The sequence below is a fragment of the Tetranychus urticae genome, chromosome 2, assembly GCF_039701765.1.
Source record: "Tetranychus urticae isolate SD_2017Ah chromosome 2, NJAU_TeUrti_SD_1.0, whole genome shotgun sequence".
Lineage (NCBI taxonomy): Eukaryota > Metazoa > Arthropoda > Arachnida > Trombidiformes > Tetranychidae > Tetranychus > Tetranychus urticae.
In genome coordinates, this window is record NC_142959.1 from 14565145 (window position 1) to 14586092 (window position 20948).

Genomic DNA, 20948 nt, shown 5'->3' on the forward strand with positions numbered 1-20948 from the left:
CACCAGTAATTGCCCTTAATATCACAATAGTATATGATTCTTTTTTGGGTAAAGCCAATGATGAAAATCAGAATGGACAACAAACCATGAATTTATGGGTCAAGTGTACTTGCTAGCAATTCAGTGAACCCGGCAGTCATTTGAATATATCATAAAAACGATATTTGATAACATTTCATGATTGAATAATATATGTTGGAGTGTCAAACATGGAAATGATAGCCTTGAAATTGTGCAGGTTGTGTGTACCGGCAACTTTGTGAGCAAAAGCAGTAGCTTGACATTGAAAGATAGGTACTGTAGAACCAGAATAATTGAATAAATGGATAATCAACTGAGATAATCAGCTTGTTTGGGCTAATATAACGAATAGCAAAATGGTTTGAAATAATTTCCCCACAAATGTAACACCAACCAATAATTTTACCCCTTGAATGAAAGCTAATCAGAATGTTTCATCAAAATTACTAAGAAATTTGTGAGAAGCAGTTTGATTCGGCTATTGAATTGTTAGTTCCAAGCATCAAGTTTGTGAAGATTATTTTCCCTAACTAACAAAGTTATGATAAAGAGACCCAACACAATGATCAATGGTCTCGATTCAATGTAAATGTAAAGCTACAATATCAAGATTATTAACCTTCACTCTGAGATAAGCAGCATTTCAATTGAAATTTTCATACAATGGTTAATGATGGTATAATAATTGCTACATGAACAGTACAATAGAATTCCAAATAATTATTCCGATCATGTGAATATCACAATATGAGAATTTCCATATCTACACATTTCTAATTGATTGATTTTCGATAGCCTTGAACAGTTGAACATGGAATTGTGTATATTATCAAATAATAATCTGAAAAAGGTGCGAAAAAGGCAAAGAATTCGATTCAATCTGTGCAAAGTTTAATTACAATTGGATCAAAGGGTAATTGAACAATGGGATGCAATATTTGTACTCGACTGTAAACTAGAACTTTTATCAATTCAAAAATGATCCGAATAAGGTTTGAGTGAGAAAAAAATTGCTATATAAACTAGACTGATTGAAAAACATCATCAATTCAATTCAATACAGTTAAATCTAGTGTTGCCAATTCAACTTTTGTTAGCAAACTCTTGAGTTTCATTCAGTTTTCAAAATGAATAAATTAGCTTTAATTTCCTTGATTGTTCTCTCATCAACCCTTTCTGCTTCGGCTTTACCAAACATCTTTAACTTGAAAGCCTTACAAGATAAGATTCCTCAACTCTCTGCCGTCGGATCAAGCTTCTGGGTTGGTCGATGCCCACAAACAACTGAAATTAAAGGAGGCTTCAACCTTACTCAAGTAAGTAATTGGATTGAGATTTTACACTATGTTCATCTTAAGCTAACTCAATTCCTACTTACTTCCTCAGTATCTTGGAAAATGGTATGAAATTAAACGAACTGGTTTAGTCTTTGAATTCGGTCAACGTTGTGTCAAAGCTGAATACAAACTCGACTCAGACGGCAATGTTGCTGTAAACAACAGTGGAGTCAACTTGGTTAACTTTGAAATCTACAGTCTTGGAACTGCCAAGCCAGGAACTCAATCAAATGTTTTTGCAGTCACCTTCTTCCCATGTAAGTATATTTGGTCAATGCTGTGCTTCATGAAAGCATCCAATGAAACACAGTTATAATTGAAATTTCATTTTCCTTTATACCTTTAGTGTCTCCAGCTGCTCAATACTGGGTTGTTGATACTGACTATGAAACATACTCTTTGGTTGTTTCTTGTAATGATGTTCTTGGTTTATTCAACGTCAGTAAGTATTAATCCAGCTTTGATATATCTATTGGTAATTGCAATATAATTAACCATTTCATTTTCATTTATTGCAGAGGACGCTTGGATTTTATCACGAAAACCAAAGTTAGATGAAGATATTGTAAATCGACTTGTTGGTAAACTGGACACTCTTGGAATCCCATCTTTCCTCCTTTCATCAACCACACAAAATTGTGAAAATTAAATGCTATTAGCTTATCAAGGAGCTGGAAATACTCAAATCTAAGCATTCACTAAATCATGATTATTTTTGAAAAATAAAGTTGGCATCCAATGCTGTAAAATTTTGCAATTTATTTTATTGACTCGCACTTTGTTAACATTGAATAATGAAATCTCAAAATGAAGCTTTCGGTGTTTACATTCAATTTGTTGCTCCATATGTAGCGACCAACATCACGAGGAGTGAAACATCTTCAAGTAGGACCTAAAATTGAATGGAATCATTATAATATCGTAAGCACGAGAGTAAAAGATGCATTTTAAAAATACATTGTTCCAACCAAACATTCCTTCAACTAAAAATCAATCGCGATCAAAATGGTGAAAAATTTTCTTATTTGAACAACTTCAAGCACATTGGGAACGTTAAATCGGCTACGGCAATCAATTGGTAATAACCAATCTACCAAGCTATTTCGATGCAGAAAAAAAGCAGAGAAAAACACAGTGCTATTCAGTCTCATTTACCTCACTTTTTGTTCAATATCTCATGAGCCAAAAATGCTAGATTACTTATACTTGTACATGTATTTCAAATGTTAGTTTTTGGTAAATTATGAGTTAATCTTTGAAAATCAACAAAATTTGCTAACATGAAGATATCATCCTCAGAGCAAAAGAAGGTTTGTGTCTTGCTTAATTGAAACACAAGTCGCTTGCTGAACCTTCCAGTTTTCCTAACTTCATGAATTATTCTTCATGGTTTACAATGAACTCTTGAGTATTTGAAGCACTATCTTCTGATTCATTCGTCAAAGTGGTCAGTGCGATCATGGCTGGTCGCAAGTTTCTTTCCGTAGAGCACAATAAATCAATTCCACATTTACAAATTTTTGAATGTTGAATGAAAAAATGGCATAGAATTGGTTTTACAACTGATAAGAGTGAAATTCAAGTTTGACCTTAGAAATTGATTTTGTTGAAAACCTTGATCATAGAAGTTTTTAATCACATGAAAAGTTCCAGCTCTTATGTTTCAAAAAAATCACCAGGCCACAACTCTTAACGAAAGCAAAAGTTTTAGCACTTATAAATCATCCAACAATAAACCATAACGCCATTAAATAAAAAAATAATTTGCTTGCTCCTCAAGTCTTTCGACTATGGCTCATTTTCCTAAAATCCTACAGATAATTTTCTCAGGAAGCTGAGTTCCTAGAAAGCTCAAGTATTCTTTTGCTGATCTCAAATCATGGTCAATTTGATCGAATTTTTGTTAAACTATATTTGCTAGCATTCCACAATATAATCCATTTTTAGTATTTTTGGTGTTTAATATGAATAAAGTGTAGTTGAATCATAGCCTTGAGTAGGTTGTGAGTACCTGTAGCTTTGTAGACAAAATCGATAGCTTGGCATTGAAGGATGGGTACTGTAGAACCGGACCCATTCAACAAGTAGATAATCAACTGAGATAATCAGGCATTGATTCTTGACATTTAAAAGTGAGATAAGAAGCCTGTCAAGTTATGAATTATCAAAATTAACATGAAATTTCGTCCAATTGGTTTTATTTTTATGGACACTCACGGTAATCATTGGAAATAACTTTTAAAGCATTAGCTAAGTGTCAATTCAATGCTTTCGACTAAGGCTTATTTTCCTCGACTATGGACTATCACAACAAATATGTATAATTATATTTCCTATTAAAAATACAATTTGAATCAAACAATAGTTTTGATCATGTGTACATCACAATGTAGCATTTTTACGTATCATATTTGCGATTTATAGATTCTTTGATACCTTGGATAGCTAAACATGGAATTGTTAAAGATAATAAAGATACTATTAGTGTATTGCACCAAAGCAGTGAAAAGGGCAAAGAATTTGATTACGATCAATAATAAGCTGAGTTGTAGTTCAATCAGAGGGCAATTCAATGATTGGGTGAAATATTTGTACTTAACAGTAAGGCATTTTATCGATGAAAAATGATCTGATTGCGGTGTGAAGGATTGGTATATAAACCAAGCTAATTGACAGAAATGATCATCAATTCGACTTCACACAGTTAAATCTTCTGTCAACAATTCAACTTTTGTTAATAAACTCTTTAGTTTTACCTCGTTCCTAAAATGAATCAATTAGCCTTAATTTCACTGATTGTCCTCTCATCAACCCTTTCCGTCTACGCTTACCCTCAACTCGGATCCAGCTTGTCACCTGGTCGATGCCCACAAACAACTGAAATTGAAGGAGGCTTCAACCTTACTCAAGTAAGTAATTGGATTCAGATCTTACATTATGTTCATCTTAAGCTAACTTAATTCCTATTGATTTCCTCAGTATCTTGGAAAATGGTATGAAATTAAACGAACTGGTTTAGTCTTCGAATTTGGTCAACGTTGTGTCAAAGCTGAATACAAACTCGACTCAGACGGCAATGTTGCTGTAAACAACAGTGGAGTTAACTTGGTTAACTTTGAAGTCTACAGTGTTGGAACTGCCAAGCCAGGAACTCAGTCAAATGTTTTCGCTGTCACCTTCTTCCCATGTAAGTATATTTGGTCAATGCTGTGCTTCATTAAAACATTCAGACAAACTTAGTTTGAGAATTGAAATAACATTTCCCTGTCATCTTTAGTGTCTCCATCTTCACAATACTGGATTGTTGATACTGATTATGAAACATACTCTTTGGTTGTTTCATGTAATGATGTTCTTGGTTTATTCAACTTGAGTAAGTATTAATCCAGCTTTGATATATCTATTGGTAATTGCAATATAATTAACCATTTCATTTTCATTCATTGCAGAGGACGCTTGGATTTTATCACGAAAACCAAAATTAGATGAAGAAATTGTTAAGCGACTTGTTGATAAATTAGGCAAACTTGGAGTTCCATCTTCCCTCCTCTCAACAACCACACAAAATTGTGACAAATAAATGCGATTCAGCCATCAAGGAGTTGAAAAAATTGAATTTAAAAATCTAATAAATAATGATTATTTTTGATAATTAAAGTTGCAATCCAAAAATATAAAATTTTCAATTTATTTCAATTACTACATTGCATGTATTACATTCAACATCAAATATTAATATTTCAAATCCAATGAACGAGATTAAAAGATTTTTTGAAATTAAAATACAGTTAGAAATTTTCCACTTGAACAAGTAAATTGTAAATCGGATACACAATCAATCAGGAATAACCAAGTTAAATGACTGTTTTAATATTACAAGATGGACTGAAATTTCGAGAATCAATTTATGCTGTCCCTCTATTGCTCAAAGATAGAGATGGACTGTGCATATTATTTCTGAAACTTATTTTTCATACCTAGGTCAAATGATCATACAAATCCCTAATACAATTTTTCGGCTGAGAAATAGTGAAAAAGTAGGAATAACTTTCATATTAATGACGGCACAAATGATTTATTAAAAATATCCTGATTGATCCAAATAAAGTAACTGTAAACACGAGCGTGAAACTTAATTACCAGATTTGATACCAGTTACGCATTTGATGAAATTTATGCGCGCTACACGCACGTTTCAATTTATAGTAACAAAAGATTTCTCTAACTTGACTCGATTCTCTCAAACTCTTAATTATAAATCAATCTTGACCGACTCTTTAACCAACAAGCTATTTTTTGATTTCAAAAGTAAAACATAATTTATCAAATGTGTTGTATGAACAGACATTGATACTTTTGCTTGAGTGAAAATTATTGCGTTAAGCGCAAAAAAACGTGTCAACTTTATGCGCTGGCCTTACGCTTTCTCTAGTTTGCTTTCGGCACAAGACTTGGATCAATTGGGATATTAATATCTATTCCTGGTTTGTCTTCTTATACAATAATCTTGCAAAGCTATGTCTCATCAAAATCTAACCTGCGTGGAATTTTAAATTAAAATGAAAATGAGCTCTCATTTGGCCACGGTCTTTTCGGGGAGTATTATAACTGCATGATTTGATAAACGACCTGAATCGTTAGTACAAAATTTCTCAGATATCAAAGCTACATTATCTAATCATAACATGTTGAATTTTCAGAAAAATTCAACCATTACCGCACGAGATATACGAGATATTTTTACTTACCTTGCGAGGTAAGAAAAGACACCAAAAATTCCTAAACTTTTCCTTGCAGGTTATAAGATTTTAATTTTAAAAAATAATGAAGTGAAAGTTTAAATGGTCTCTGCTATTTGATCGCTTTGAACTAACATCCTTTAATTCTCACGATCTTGAGTGGTTTTTGGAGTCAATTCCAAGAGTCTTCCGTTGAGCAACGAGTCGATTTACAATATCGCTGTCTAAGTTTGGTTTTCGTGATAAAATCCAAGCATTCTCTGTAATAGATAATGATAAAATGATTAATTGTATTACAAAAACCAAATAATTTATGAAAGTTGAATTGATACTCACTGACAAAGAGAAAGTTATTAACATCATTACAAGAAACAACCAAAGAGTATATATCATACATAATCAGTATCAACAATCCAGTATTGAGCGAATTCAGAGTCTGAAGATGAAACGGGAAAATATCATTTTAATTTTACAGTCGAGTTTAATTGACTAATTTGATGAAGCTGATCATCTATAAAGTATACTTACAAAGGATGAAAGTGGCATTAAAAACATTTGATAGTGATCCTTTCTCAGCAATTCCGCCCCAACAAATGTATACTTACTGAGTCAACGAGGCTGACTGAAGCAGAAAGGATTGATGAGAGGCTAATCAATGAAATTAAGGACAATTGATTCATTCTGAAAACCAGATGAAACTAAATGATTTGTTCACAAAACTTGAATTGAAAACTAGATTCAACTGAAATAAAACTAACTTGATGATCACGTTGGTCAATTGGTCAGCTTTATCTTATTTTTCTCGTCTAAAAAATAAATATTTGGACTTTGAACTGATAAAAATTCTAACTGTTATATTAATAACTCCCTAATGCAAAAAGAGTCAACTTTGAACGCGATTTCATCTGAAAATGAATAATGATCGAAAATATGATTTCATTATTATCCTTCTAAGTCTTAGCTGTTAATTATTCTGAACTTATTCATTGATTGCAGCGAACATGAAAAGCTCCATTTTGCAATATTCAAATATAATAAAGTTAAACACACATTAACAACAAATAAATATGCTAAAAGATTTTAATTTTCAAAAATAATTATATTGTAATGGAAGTTTAAATTGTAATTTGTCCTGCTTTTGATCGTTTTAAACTGACATCCTTTAATTGCCACAATCTTGAGCGGTTGTTGTAAGTTTATCGGTTTCAACTCCAATAGCCTTCAGTTTAGCAACGAGTTGATCTACAATATCGCTGTCTAAGTTTGGTTTTCGTGATAAAATCCAAGCATTCTCTGTAATAAATGATCATGAAATAATTAATTTTATTGCAATCATCAAGGCTTATGAAGAATAGATTAACACTCACTTAAGTTGAATAAACCAAGAACATCATTACAAGAAACGACCAAAGAGTATGTTTCATAATCAGTATCAACAATCCAGTATTGAGCAGATGGAGAGACTAAAGATGAAACGGGAAAATATCATTTTAATTTTACAGTCGAGTTTAATTGACTAATTTGATGAAGCTGACCATCTATCAAATATACTTACATTGGAAGAAGCTGACAGCAAAAACATTTGATTGAGTTCCTGGCTTAGCAGTTCCAACGACTGAAACTTGAGTATTGATCAAGCTCACTCCAGTGTTGTTTACAGCAACATTACCGTTTGATTCGACTGTATATTCAGTTTTTACACAACGGAGACCAAGTTCAAAGATGAGATCAGTTCGTTTGATTTCATACCATTTTCCAAGATACTGAAGAAATCATTGAGAATCGAGTTAAATTAAAATGAACACTGTTTGAAATCCTAATCTAATTACTTACCCGAGAAAGGTTCAAGCCTCCATCAATTTCAGTTGTTTGGGGGCATCGACCAGGAGACAAGCTGGATCCGAGTTGACAAAGGGTTGATGAGAGGACAATCAATGAAATTAAGGCTAATTGATTCATTTTAGGAACGAGGTAAAACTAAAGAGTTTATTAACAAAAGTTGAATTGTTGACAGAAGATTTAACTGTGTGAAGTCGAATTGATGATCATTTCTGTCAATTAGCTTGGTTTATATACCCATCCTTCTCACTTCGATCAGATCGTCTTTGTATCGATAAAAGGTCTAACCCCCTTACAAGGAAAAACATTTCCAGGAAATATAAAATCATTCATTGTGGTGCACAAATTATCGTTACTATTATTTTATTCAAATTGTATTGTTAGCATAGAAATATTATGATTATAATTGTTCGTCGTGATAAATTTCATTTGTAACTTAATTAACCTCAAGTTACTTATCTTGTATTTCTAATGATTATTGTGAACTCGCATGAAAAGCAAACCGATTTGACGAAATTTCATGTTAATTTTGATAATTGATTACTTGAAATGCTTTTTATCTCACTTTTGAATGTCATCAATCAATGCCGGATTTATTGATATTATATTACAATATATCAGTTGATTATCTATTTGTTTCAATGATTCCGGATCTATATCACCTATTCTTAAATGTCAAGCTATCGAATTCGTCTTCAAAGCTGTAGCTGATCACAAGCTCAACAAATTCAAGGCTATCATCAGTCACTCGCTTATGCCAAAAACACCATTGTTTATTCAAATTAATTTTGTTTGATTTTCCTTGCCATTGATTACTTTTCAATTCAAATATCAAAAGTTGGACAGTTTTTATGCTTGCGGGCTAATTTGTTCATCCAATTGCTTATATCAATACATTCGTTTGGATTAGTTAGAATCGTTCTGCTTGATGTATTGGCCTGGACAACAAAGTTATTTTGGGTCAAATAGCACTTGTTTGGGCTATAACTAAAATTACGAAGTAAATTCAGACCGAATTCATGATATAATGGTCAAGATGCTCATCGACATTTTCTGAATCTATTTTCAATATTCCCATAGTATTGCTGCTTTTGAATTTTTGGAATTTTTACCGACTCTTTTGACTTTATAGAATTGTTTGTATTTGCAAACGATTTAAAATGCTTAGCTTGGTCGATCTAGACAAACATGGATTTTAGTTTTGTCGAATGAAAAATTATTTGAGTAAACTTAAGTAAGGAAAAGTTAAGTTAAAAGGTCGATACCAACGAAAGTCGTAGAGGTTAATTTGAGCAACCAATTTTGAGCAACTCTGCGGTTGAGCAAAGCTGCTTTCAGCGACATCTTTTGAGCAAAATTTTCTACATTGCGTTTGGCCTAGAAAAAAATTGGTAAAGTAAAAATGACTTTTAAATGCATTATAATATTTTTATGCAAGTTTAATTTAATTAAATTTTAATGATAATTGATTGCACACAGAAATAATTAGCACTTAACTAGTTCGCATCGTTTTCACTTAAATTTTCAAGTCGGGTGAAATATTTACATTTATCAACTAAATCGAAAAGGCTCAATCTATTATTAATATACTCAATGGTCAATGTATGAATTTTTTGATCTATTCTTTTGTATTTCGTTGGTTTGACCGATATGACTGCACCATGTGAGGCCATTGCTAGTTTTATATCGAAGTTGTTTTGTTATTGCAATAACTTTTCAATAAAATGCCAAATATTAGCATAAGATCGACCAACGGCTTGATTCAAAGCATTATGCCATCCTTCGACGTGGTTGTTTGTTCGAGGGCCAGGGTCATTAAAATGGTTCCAAGTTTCGACAGGGAATCTAGCATTCAATAGAATATATGTAGATTCGAAGTAATCGAAAAACTTAAGCATATCGTCGTCTTGTGGGACCAGTTGTTTTATCGTTTGATAAGTTTTGGTAATATCGTTAATGCTGAGGAAAGGTAGAGCTGAAATCCGTTTGACCGCTAAACGCACATCATTTTCGCCATTGTTGCTTTTGTAGCGATTTATCAAGTTGTGCTTGCCGACATTGCGCCAGATCGATTGAGAAAAATGAAAAAGGCATGATTTTAGCTCGCAATTAGGGAAAACTGTCTTGACCGCACGATGAAAGGCCATATCAAAGTCAGACGTAAACTTTCTCGGGCACCAAGTTAGTCCAATTGCCGCACAAGAATCTTGAATTAGTCTAACAACCGCATATAAGTATTAACAGTTGCGTCGGGAATAAGCGCATATACAATCGGTACCATAAGTCCGTTTTTGATTACATGGAATGAATACAACGATTGAAATAAACTTGGCACACTTTTAAAGGTCCCGTCCGAATATATGTGATCAGATTCACATAAATTTTTCAAAAAATGGGCGTAAAAAATAGCATAATCTTGTCCTCAATGCCATCTGATAGTTGATAAAACTTTTCACTTGAATGTGCATTCGTCAGGTAATCAGGAACGATAATGTCCGATCTTGGTTTGGGTAGAGAAGGGTGACAATCACGGCGAGCTGCAGAAATTGCATTTTTCAATTGTTTAAATGTATGAAGAGATGCAGCTATTTCATCACGAGCAAATTGACCACTGGTCATCAATTCATTAAGTCATCAGTTACAACTGAGTAAATAGCTTGACAACTTTGAAAACCAGGATTTTTTGCTTTAACTTTCAATTGATGACGTTGTTCGTAAGAAATTATTGCACTAATATCAGGTTATGGTTATGTCAACATTACCAATGACCAAGCCATCAGAAACATGAACCTTGCCCACACACCCTTTATTAATGCACGTCCAGTGAGTGGTATTACTTTTAACCGCTCTTTTACGGTGGACATAATTGTTCAAAACTAATAAATCAGCACCGCGAGTAGATTTGATAAACTTAATTTCTTCACTCATTTTGATTAATAAATTTATTGAAAGAAAAGAAATGAATTGAATTGATTCAAATGAAAGTTCAAAATAGTTCAATTTGTCAAAAAAAACTTGAAAATATTTCACAGAAAAAGCTTTAAGTAGATTAAATTACAAAAATTTTTGCTTAAACCCCTTTTGCCCTTAAGATGCTTTGCTCAAAAAAGAGTTACTCAAAATTGGTTGCTCAAAATGACCCCAATCACAAAAGTGGTACCTTTAAATCCAGCCATTCAACAAGTTTTGGTTATCACAGGAACTGTATTTGCTAACCTTTCGCATATAAATAATCCATTTCTTATGAGGGAAGTACCTCAGGTCATCTGAATGAAACTCAAGATTTTTATCACAAAAAATTCGGTTTTATGATTTTTCAATTCTCTCGAAATCTTTCGTTTAGCAGATCTAACAAGGGAAGGGACCTTCCTGGTACGATTTCACTCGGGAAATTTCATAATGAATCGATGGAAATAAGTTCAAAAAATGTTTGGTAAAGAATGATATAAAAAAGATGCAGCTGAAAGAAAGCCTTGAATTTGTTGAGCTTGTGATCAGCTACAGCTTTGAAGACGAATTCGATAGCTTGACATTTAAGAATAGGTGATATAGATCCGGAATCATTGAAACAAATAGATAATCAACTGATATATTGTAATATAATATCAATAAATCCGGCATTGATTGATGACATTCAAAAGTGAGATAAAAAGCATTTCAAGTAATCAATTATCAAAATTAACATGAAATTTCGTCAAATCGGTTTGATTTTCATTCGAGTTCACAATAATCATTAGAAATACAAGATAAGTAACTTGAGGTTAATTAAGTTACAAATGAAATTTATCACGACGAACAATAATAATCATAATATTTCTATGCTAACAATACAATTTGAATAAAATAATAGTAACGATAATTTGTGCACCACAATGAATGATTTTATATTTCCTGGAAATGTTTTTACTTGTAAGGGGGTTAGACCTTTTATCGATACAAAGATGATCTGATCGAAGTGAGAAGGATTGGTATATAAACCAAGCTAATTGACAGAAATGATCATCAATTCAACTTTTGTTAATAAACTCTTTAGTTTTACCTCGTTCCTAAAATGAATCAATTAGCCTTAATTTCATTGATTGTCCTCTCATCAACCCTTTGTCAACTCGGATCCAGCTTGTCTCCTGGTCGATGCCCCCAAACAACTGAAATTGATGGAGGCTTGAACCTTTCTCGGGTAAGTAATTAGATTAGGATTTCAAACAGTGTTCATTTTAATTTAACTCGATTCTCAATGATTTCTTCAGTATCTTGGAAAATGGTATGAAATCAAACGAACTGATCTCATCTTTGAACTTGGTCTCCGCTGTGTAAAAACTGAATATACAGTCGACTCAAACGGTAATGTTGCTGTAAACAACACTGGAGTGAGCTTGATCAATACTCAAGTTTCAGTCGTTGGAACTGCTAAGCCAGGAACTCAATCAAATGTTTTTGCTGTCAGCTTCTTCCAATGTAAGTATATTTGATAGATGGTCAGCTTCATCAAATTAGTCAATTAAACTCGACTGTAAAATTAAAATGATATTTTCCCGTTTCATCTTTAGTCTCTCCATCTGCTCAATACTGGATTGTTGATACTGATTATGAAACATACTCTTTGGTCGTTTCTTGTAATGATGTTCTTGGTTTATTCAACTTAAGTGAGTGTTAATCTATTCTTCATAAGCCTTGATGATTGCAATAAAATTAATTATTTCATGATCATTTATTACAGAGAATGCTTGGATTTTATCACGAAAACCAAACTTAGACAGCGATATTGTAGATCAACTCGTTGCTAAACTGAAGGCTATTGGAGTTGAAACCGATAAACTTACAACAACCGCTCAAGATTGTGGCAATTAAAGGATGTCAGTTTAAAACGATCAAAAGCAGGACAAATTACAATTTAAACTTCCATTACAATATAATTATTTTTGAAAATTAAAATCTTTTAGCATATTTATTTGTTGTTAATGTGTGTTTAACTTTATTATATTTGAATATTGCAAAATGGAGCTTTTCATGTTCGCTGCAATCAATGAATAAGTTCAGAATAATTTACAGCTAAGACTTAGAAGGCTAATAATGAAATCATATTTTCGATCATTATTCATTTTCAGATTAAGGTCTAAGTGAGAAGGAATGGTATATAATTCAGGCTAGTTGACACACATGATTGTCCGTTGTGTCTATAGATGGGTCCCTACAGTCCACTGAGGTTGACGGAGGTTTAAACCTCACACAAGTAAGTTATTTGATTGCAATTGTGCTTTCTGTTGCCTTAAATCAACTTGATCCCAACTAATTTCCTCAGTATCTTGAGAATGGTATGAAATCAAACGAACCGATTCCTTATACGAATTTGATGAACGTTGTGTAAAAACTGAATATAAACTCGACTCGAGCAATAATGTTGTTGTAAACATTTTTGGAGTGAACATGGACAACGATGATAAATTCTTTTCACTAGTATACCCTTTAGGTTTTTGTTCACTCGATGGTTTTAATATGAATTTCAGGTTGACTTCACGGCTCTCAGTTAAACTTAGTAGGTGAATCACTATGTTATGATAAACTAACGATGAATATATCAAAGAAATTTCACTAAAATATACGATGAACCATTATGTGAATGTGAATAGCAAAAGTAGGGGGTAAATGGGGTAAATTATGAGTATTCAATTAACTAAGATGCTTTCTCTTTTAGTAATATGGTTGCTGAATAATCAGACGAACGTTATAATCAGAACACGTAATTTTGCAGATCCATCTTAACAAAGTTTAGACATTTTACTTTTTAATTATTCTCTATGAACAAGTTTAAGAGTGATCGATTGTGGAGAAAGTGATGATAAAAGGGAAGAGAAAGAGGAATCGGAGTCAGTCTTTGGTGATATACAGCAAAGGAAATATATGTATAGGTTAGATCACTGCATTGGAGATATTCATAGATAAGAAGCGAGGACCCTTCGGGCCGAGAACTATGATGAAGTAAATATTTACTTTCTTTCCCACAGCATGGGCACCTCAAGCAATCTTTTTTTGGTGGTGGTTCGTCCAAAAAGATGTTCATTCTTGCACAATTGTCTTGGCATGTGCAGATATGGTTCAAATATTCCGTTAAAAGTTGAGTGGATATACCACAACAAGGGCATGTGAGACAATCTGGTTGCTCTTTATTTTGTTCCCCATTTGGTCTCTCATTTGGTTGTTCATTGAAAATTTTAAACATTTCACAGTTTTCCGATTCACATTGACAAAGGTGGTGTAATAATTCTCCCAAGTTGATAAATTTTTGCTTGCAGCAATTACACTCAGTCTGTGGAAAAAGATAACTTATACACCAATTCCCGAATAAAATAGACGTTTAAATTAAAATTGAAATTAATCTTTATTGATTTCCAAAAGAAATTAAGATTTCACAATTTTGTAATATCTTTTGATAGTCCGATCGACTGTCCAAACATGACAGTCAATCAGCTCACAAATGTGTTGAGCATGCTCATCTTTGAGACGAGCTAAAACTCTTCTCTGAGTTTTGAGTTTGTTGAGGTCCTCCATATATTTAAAGCCTTATTTCCTAATCCTATCTGCAATCTTTTTCGGATTGCGTTTGGGGCTTTCTTTTTTGATTTCTCTAAGGAAACTTGCTCCATATGTTGAATCATTAGATTTAGCTGTTGCTGATAAAAAGAGCTAAAAGAAGAGCCCGCAAAACGAGCGGCAATCTCCTGAAAAGAGAGAGAAAGAAAAGTTGAAAGAAAGAGAGGTTAGACAGTTAAAAAAGTTGCAACTTACATTCATTTCTACGTCGTTTTCTTGGTTATTAAGTAAATCCATTTCATAATCCATTTTTAGTGGTAACTTGAAAGTAATTTCAAACAATTTGAACAAAAATTAAAGTTTACTAGGTGAGAGTTGATCGAAAAGTGAACAAGTTTTCATGATATCTCCATGTTAATGATATTTGTCATTCAATTCTCAAGTATTATGATAGATTTTGATAGTATCTAGCCTCTGAATATATTCTTATTCGTTTCTGATGACTTTGAAGTAAATGATTGGGTGAACAAAATTTCAGCTGATGATTTCGGCTCTGAATTCAGAATTCATGATAGAATGGAGTTGCATACTTTTTTGCTTTTGCATATGAACAAGCATTATAAATAAATTAATTTGATGTTTGCATCATTTGTCTAGCGGGTGAAATAAGCTTGCTATTGATAATAAGCCATTTTTCAGAATTTTCATGATATCCATGTTAATGATATTTGTCATGCAGTTCTCAAAAATTACGATAGATTTTGATAGTATCTATGGAATACCTGCATGTTTAAGCATTTAAATCAGTTTGATTTCAAAAATAAGGTCTCAAAGTTAAACATCCCCCGAAAAGTAAGTAAAACATCCCCAGAGAACAAAGAGAAACATCCCCCGAGAAGTAAGAAAAACATCATCCAAAAAGATGCATCCGCGAAATAAACTATTAGTGTCTATCTGATAATTACATTTTTAAGCATTTTCAATCAGTTTGATTGGAAGAATAAGGTTTCAAATGAAAACATCCCCCGAGAACAAAGAGAAACATGAAAACCGATGTATTTAAAAATTTTTATTCAATGTTGTATTGAATTTCAATACCTGAAAATCAAGCAGTTACAACATAAACTGGTTTTAAAGTGCATGGTTTCTCCAAATCTGGCTCTTTTTTCTTACGCTTGGCACAAGTAGCAGTTCTATCTTTATCACCATTCATATGTCGAAGACAATGGTCACTTCTTCCTGGTGTGAACTCGATGAAGCAATATGGGCATGCAAAAACTTTTTCCCTTTATTTTGTTTTTCTTTCCACAGTTTTCTTAGCCAGCTCCTTAATGGTGAAAATTTCGAGATCCCGAGGCTTTATTGGCAATTCAATATTGTCGTCACCCATGTTGTAGTCACTTGTTTTACTGTACCACGCGGACTTCAGAGCGACATAATGATCACTATCAATTTCTGCGATGTGGTAAGCTTCGACTCCATATTCAATTTCGTCATATTTCACCAGTGATGGAGTTGGCTTTGGAGGATAGGGCTGCACAACCTGTCGTTTGCTTCTTTTCTGGATAGAGAAAGAAAAAAATAAAACTAACATTAGAAATCATGCCAAAACATATATATATGATTCTACTTACATTAGGGGCCATTTTAAAAGATTAACAATTCGAATTAATGAAGGGAATTTGTTATAAAAATTTATAATAACACGAATTCGTACAATTTTGTTCAGTATCTTCGAAAAATTTTTAAATTAGACGAATTGACGCAACTTTGGATTTGGTCAACGTTGTTCACAAGTTACACTTTAACCTGAATGCTTATTCAACTTTGAAATCTGCAGTCTAGCAACTACTAAGTCAGCAACTCAATCAAATGTTTTTGCTGTCACTTTCTTCAAGAACTTGTTTTAACAAATTTTTCAAAATATCTTCGGGTAGTAACAATTAGCAAAAATCTACCAAACGGTAAGTTATTTTTGAAGGATTTTTTCAGCGTTTCATAGTATTTTAGATATTTCAGTACAGAATTTTTTTTGTCTTAAATGTATTGAAGAGTTGAAACTACGAAATTTTAATGTTTAAATCGTGTTAATTGTCTGATCTGAAACAAACAGAAAAAATGAGATTTTCTGTAGCTTTTGGCGCAATATTCAACATTTATTACATTTAATACTTTTAAAAACACATTGGAGCATTATGTGATAATTCAGAATTAACTCAACTTTGATAAATCTTTAGGCAAATCGTACTAAATGATCGTAAACCATACGCAAACAAAAGCTTAATAACTTCATGAATCATTCTTCACAGTTTACAATAAACTCTTGAGTATTTGAATGCTTCTGATTTATTTGTTAATTAAAAACAGAAAGACTACCATGTAACACTTGATTACAATGGATCCTTAGGACTAAGTGTTTGTCAAATGCTTAACAGTAAGGTGAGAAGCTAGATTTTTTTTACTTTTAAAATGAAGGCCGATTCTGTAATTTATAATTATTCATTATTTTACTTCAATAGATTGATGTGTAATTTTCAGAAAAATGATCTATGAAGCAAAAGCGCAGTTTAAACACAGATAATCAAACTTGCCTAAAAAAGCTCTAACTGTATGGAACATGTTATTCAAATTATTCATGTGTTTTAATAGATTTTGAAAAGGTTTTCCAATGGAGATTTGTTGTACAACAAGCAACACTACGTTATTACTACCTTGGTTCAGTAAGTGATTGACAAACAAAATACAAAAATATTGACTAACTAAAAAGATCCAACGGTTATTCATTTCGCGAAGTTGTGCCCACCAGTTTTTATCCATGAACCTTGTCCATTGGTGAGTACAACTTGAGAGTCTATGAGAAAGAGTTAGTGCCATTGACAATGAAAACCATTGCATTTCAATTGAAAGTGAGTGTAACGAGATGTTGAGGAAGGTAAAATGAGTGAGTTAGGTGATGGTGTGATGGTCAGAGAATTGTGAGAGAGAGATAATGAGATTTATTCCTATTCTCTCTAATAATCTCTTGAAGCCAGCCCTCTCTACTGTCTCCATGAAATTCGAGTCATTTTTACACAGCATTTGTAAGTTCGTCTTTTCCTTTTAATTTCTCGCCAACAAATCTGTTCCCATTTGTGGCTGTTAAATCCCATCCGTAATCAACTTGATTTGTTTTTGGTGTCAATTTTTGGTCAGTTATAGTTAATTATGGATTCGCCCATATCGACATTTTTTGAAGGAAAATGTGTTCTTGTTACAGGATTTTCTGGATTCCTCGGTAAAGTAAGTAAATACGATTCATTCTTTAAATTTTGACCTTATCAACGGAGGTACAATAACCGACTGTACTTATGAATTACATTTGAATCATGTAGAATTTTTGAGACTTTGCTGGCTGATAGACAGTTAGGTAAAGTAATGATATGTCAGTTGTAATAAATCAATCAACTAACCATTACTACCTCAAATGTATCAAATGTTTTTGCTCAACAGTTCATAACTGATTCAACAGCTAACCTAATATTACGAGAATTGATACTGTCATGATAAACGCTTTCTTGGCACAATTAATCTGATTGATAGCTAGTTAGGTTTTTATCTGGTTCTTGCAATTTCTTGTTTTATTCAATCTTTTTCAATAGTTTGACTGAATCTAGTTAAATTGTCTTCTCCAAATTATTTGATTCCATATTAGGTCCTAGTAGCCAAGCTTATTAAAAGCACAAGAGTGAAAAAAGTGTACGTCTTAATTAGAGACAAGAATGGTGTCAATTACAAGCAACGGACAAGCAAATTATTATCCAGATTACCTTTCACAGTAGATAAAAATGCCAATGTAAGCTATTCGGACCGTGTTATACCAGTTAAAGGTGATCTAACTCATACTGGACTGGGAATCAGACAATCAGAGCTTGATGTCTTAAAAAAAGAAGTTTCCATCGTATTCCATTCTGCTGCTGAGGTCAGGTTCAATGTTGATTTATCGTAAGTTGAACAACTCACAACAAATAAATAGTGAAAGCTAATAATAAGTTAATACTAACCTTTAATCTTGTGTTCCAGGACAAATTATGTTCAAAATGTTGAAGGAACAGCAAACCTGATCAGAATATGTCGAAATTTTGATAACATTCAAAGCTTTGTTCATTTATCATCCTTGTATTCAGCTGGTCACCAAACAGTCATAGAGGATGATCTTAAACCATTAGACTTTGGGTACAAAGAAATGAAGAAAAGTTTGAGGTAACTAACCATTGAAAAAATCTTCAATAATTATATATTTTAATCTTTCAAGAATAATTTATTTCCAAAATCAGTTTGAGTTAAAATATAATAAAACGAGATTTTGTTGTGTTATGGAAAGCTACTGTGAGCTCAAGCTCGTTAGCTAACAAGTCATAAGTTCAATAAGTAGGTTTTTTTTGTTACATTGCCTTTGTTTACTAATGCAAATATAAATTGTTTTTTTATTTCAACTCTTTAATATAGCGGCGATTACTTGGAACTGAATGATAAGCTAAAAGAAATGGTAGCTAAATTTCCAAATTCTTATACTTTGACAAAAGCTCTGGCCGAGGATCTTGTTTTGCAAGAGATGGGTGACATTCCCACCGCTATTATCCGTCCATCAATTGTTTTTGTAGCTGTTCAAGAGCCAGCTCCAGGCTGGGGTGATACCTTACAAGGGATCCAAGGAATAACCATTTCTGCAACAACTGGACTTCTTCAGACTGTCAATTGGAATTATTGGACCCGTTTTGAGATGGTACCAGTTGATCAATGTGCTAACTTAACCATTGCCAGTGCTTGGTATATGGTTGAAAAAAGGTAAATAGCTTTTACATTTCAATGACCAAAATTTCTTTATGATAATAAAGTATAAACTTTCTAATTTTATTTCCCTTGGCATTATCAATAGCCCAAATAAATTAAAAGTAATCAACTTTTCAACTGGACCATTCCATCCTGACTGGACTTTTGGGCGATTTTTCAGTGTTGCCCGTGAATTTGCTGTCAAATATCCAAGTTCAAAGCAGCTCAGGCCCTTGATTGTACCTCCTAAGATAAAGAAGGCGTCCATCCTTTTTCCAGTTCAAAAATTTATTTACCACACCCTTTTTGCGCTTTTCCTTGACCTTATATTCACACTTTTAGGCTATAAAAAAATGTAAGTATTTATTAAACCCAATACAATCTATTTTTTACCAATTCATGTAACCTAACCTTTCTTTCCCTATTTGCCAGTTTATACAAGTATGCTTGTAAATTAAATGAAGGATTGGATCACATCGTTTTTTTCGCTTCTCATCAATATGAAATCAAGACTGGAAATTACCTTAAGCTCGTGGAGAGTTTGTCCCCTGAAGACAAACGAGTATTTCCTTGTGATCTACGAAATTTAAATTTTATAAGGCAAATCAGGTGCACATACTTTGGATTCAGGAAATATTTCCTTGGTGATGATGAAGCCAATATCGAAGCCAGTAGAAATAGATCCAAACTGTATGTATACGAACTATTAATTTAGTATTACTAAAGTATAATTGGCTCAGCTGATAGCTCGACTAGCCTTTAATGGTGAAGCTAGTGTACAGATTTTTCAACCTTTATGCAAAGGCGGTTGCTAGTTTGAGTGCCTTTTCAATTGTTGATCAAAGGAGGAAATGAGATGTGTTGATTTATGTCCAACCATATCAGTTTCCTGGTATAAATATCATGTCAGCCTATCATATTATACGTCAAAAAATTAGTCCATATGCTGATTGCCGTAATTTTAAAGTCTATTCAATTCAAATTGCCGTTGAATTTTCTTCTAATCCTTTTTATATTCCATTTGCAGTATTTGTTTCGTTTACCGAGCAACTAAATGGTCTTTCTTCCTGATACTTGGTCTGAGTATATTCACACTTTACCGACATGTTACCTCTTAACACTTGTGGACACTTATGGACTTTATTGAAAGAAGACGAATCCTTACCAATCTTTAATGAGAACCAGAAAACTGTGACAATTAGGAAATCATTCTTTTCTATATTTCAACATTAATTATACCTCACTATCATAACATTGTGTACTGTATAAATAGTCATCTGATGTTTAGGAATTATCTAAATAATCAGAAAAGTTGATATCTGTGACCTGAGAGTACATGCTTAGAAGAACCAAGACTCACACATTTCATACTCATTCAATCAACTATAAAATTAATTTCAACCAAACAATACTAACTTATTTTCTTGAAGTGTATCAAAAAATCACTAGAACGATAAGCAAAATTGAAATGTTATTACCCATTAGTAATCAATAAAAAACGTAATGAGAGCCAAGCTTTTCAATTTTGATTGATAAATAATGCTAATGACCTTAACAATGAATTTAAATAAATAATACCGTTTGATTAACTTTTCGAGTAAAACTTAATTAACTTGACCTTTAAGGTTAATTTTCAGCTGTAGTCATTATCAAGTTTAAGCTTCATGCATTAACC

General features: G+C 32.6%; 5 protein-coding genes across 5 annotated transcripts; 4 read left to right on the top strand and 1 right to left on the bottom strand.

Moving 5' to 3' along the window:
• Nucleotides 1-1074: 1074 nt before the first annotated feature.
• Nucleotides 1075-2119, top strand: LOC107365862 (apolipoprotein D). Its single transcript, XM_015933436.3, has 4 exons — nucleotides 1075-1337; nucleotides 1408-1615; nucleotides 1705-1800; nucleotides 1877-2119. The coding sequence occupies exons 1-4, from the start codon at nucleotides 1149-1151 to the stop codon at nucleotides 2005-2007; spliced, it is 624 nt and encodes a 207-aa protein (XP_015788922.1). The 5' UTR covers nucleotides 1075-1148; the 3' UTR covers nucleotides 2008-2119.
• Nucleotides 2120-4053: 1934 nt separating this feature from the next.
• On the top strand, nucleotides 4054-5037 carry LOC107365872 (apolipoprotein D-like). Its single transcript, XM_015933445.3, has 4 exons — nucleotides 4054-4267; nucleotides 4338-4545; nucleotides 4636-4731; nucleotides 4808-5037. The coding sequence occupies exons 1-4, from the start codon at nucleotides 4127-4129 to the stop codon at nucleotides 4936-4938; spliced, it is 576 nt and encodes a 191-aa protein (XP_015788931.1). The 5' UTR covers nucleotides 4054-4126; the 3' UTR covers nucleotides 4939-5037.
• Nucleotides 5038-7159: 2122 nt separating this feature from the next.
• Nucleotides 7160-8144, bottom strand: LOC107365890 (apolipoprotein D-like). Its single transcript, XM_015933466.3, has 4 exons — nucleotides 7931-8144; nucleotides 7653-7860; nucleotides 7465-7560; nucleotides 7160-7390 (listed from the first exon to the last, which is right to left on the bottom strand). The coding sequence occupies exons 1-4, from the start codon at nucleotides 8054-8056 to the stop codon at nucleotides 7260-7262; spliced, it is 561 nt and encodes a 186-aa protein (XP_015788952.1). The 5' UTR covers nucleotides 8057-8144; the 3' UTR covers nucleotides 7160-7259.
• A 3778-nt stretch (nucleotides 8145-11922) lies between these two features.
• On the top strand, nucleotides 11923-12884 carry LOC149093958 (apolipoprotein D-like). The gene is made up of 4 exons (XM_015933455.3): nucleotides 11923-12113; nucleotides 12184-12391; nucleotides 12484-12579; nucleotides 12654-12884. Exons 1-4 carry the CDS (start codon nucleotides 11988-11990, stop codon nucleotides 12782-12784), a joined length of 561 nt encoding a protein of 186 aa, XP_015788941.2. The 5' UTR covers nucleotides 11923-11987; the 3' UTR covers nucleotides 12785-12884.
• A 4524-nt stretch (nucleotides 12885-17408) lies between these two features.
• Nucleotides 17409-20862, top strand: LOC107365851 (fatty acyl-CoA reductase wat). The gene is made up of 7 exons (XM_015933424.3): nucleotides 17409-17743; nucleotides 18156-18445; nucleotides 18524-18703; nucleotides 18950-19288; nucleotides 19380-19628; nucleotides 19706-19963; nucleotides 20301-20862. Exons 1-7 carry the CDS (start codon nucleotides 17669-17671, stop codon nucleotides 20389-20391), a joined length of 1482 nt encoding a protein of 493 aa, XP_015788910.2. The 5' UTR covers nucleotides 17409-17668; the 3' UTR covers nucleotides 20392-20862.
• Nucleotides 20863-20948: the final 86 nt, after the last annotated feature.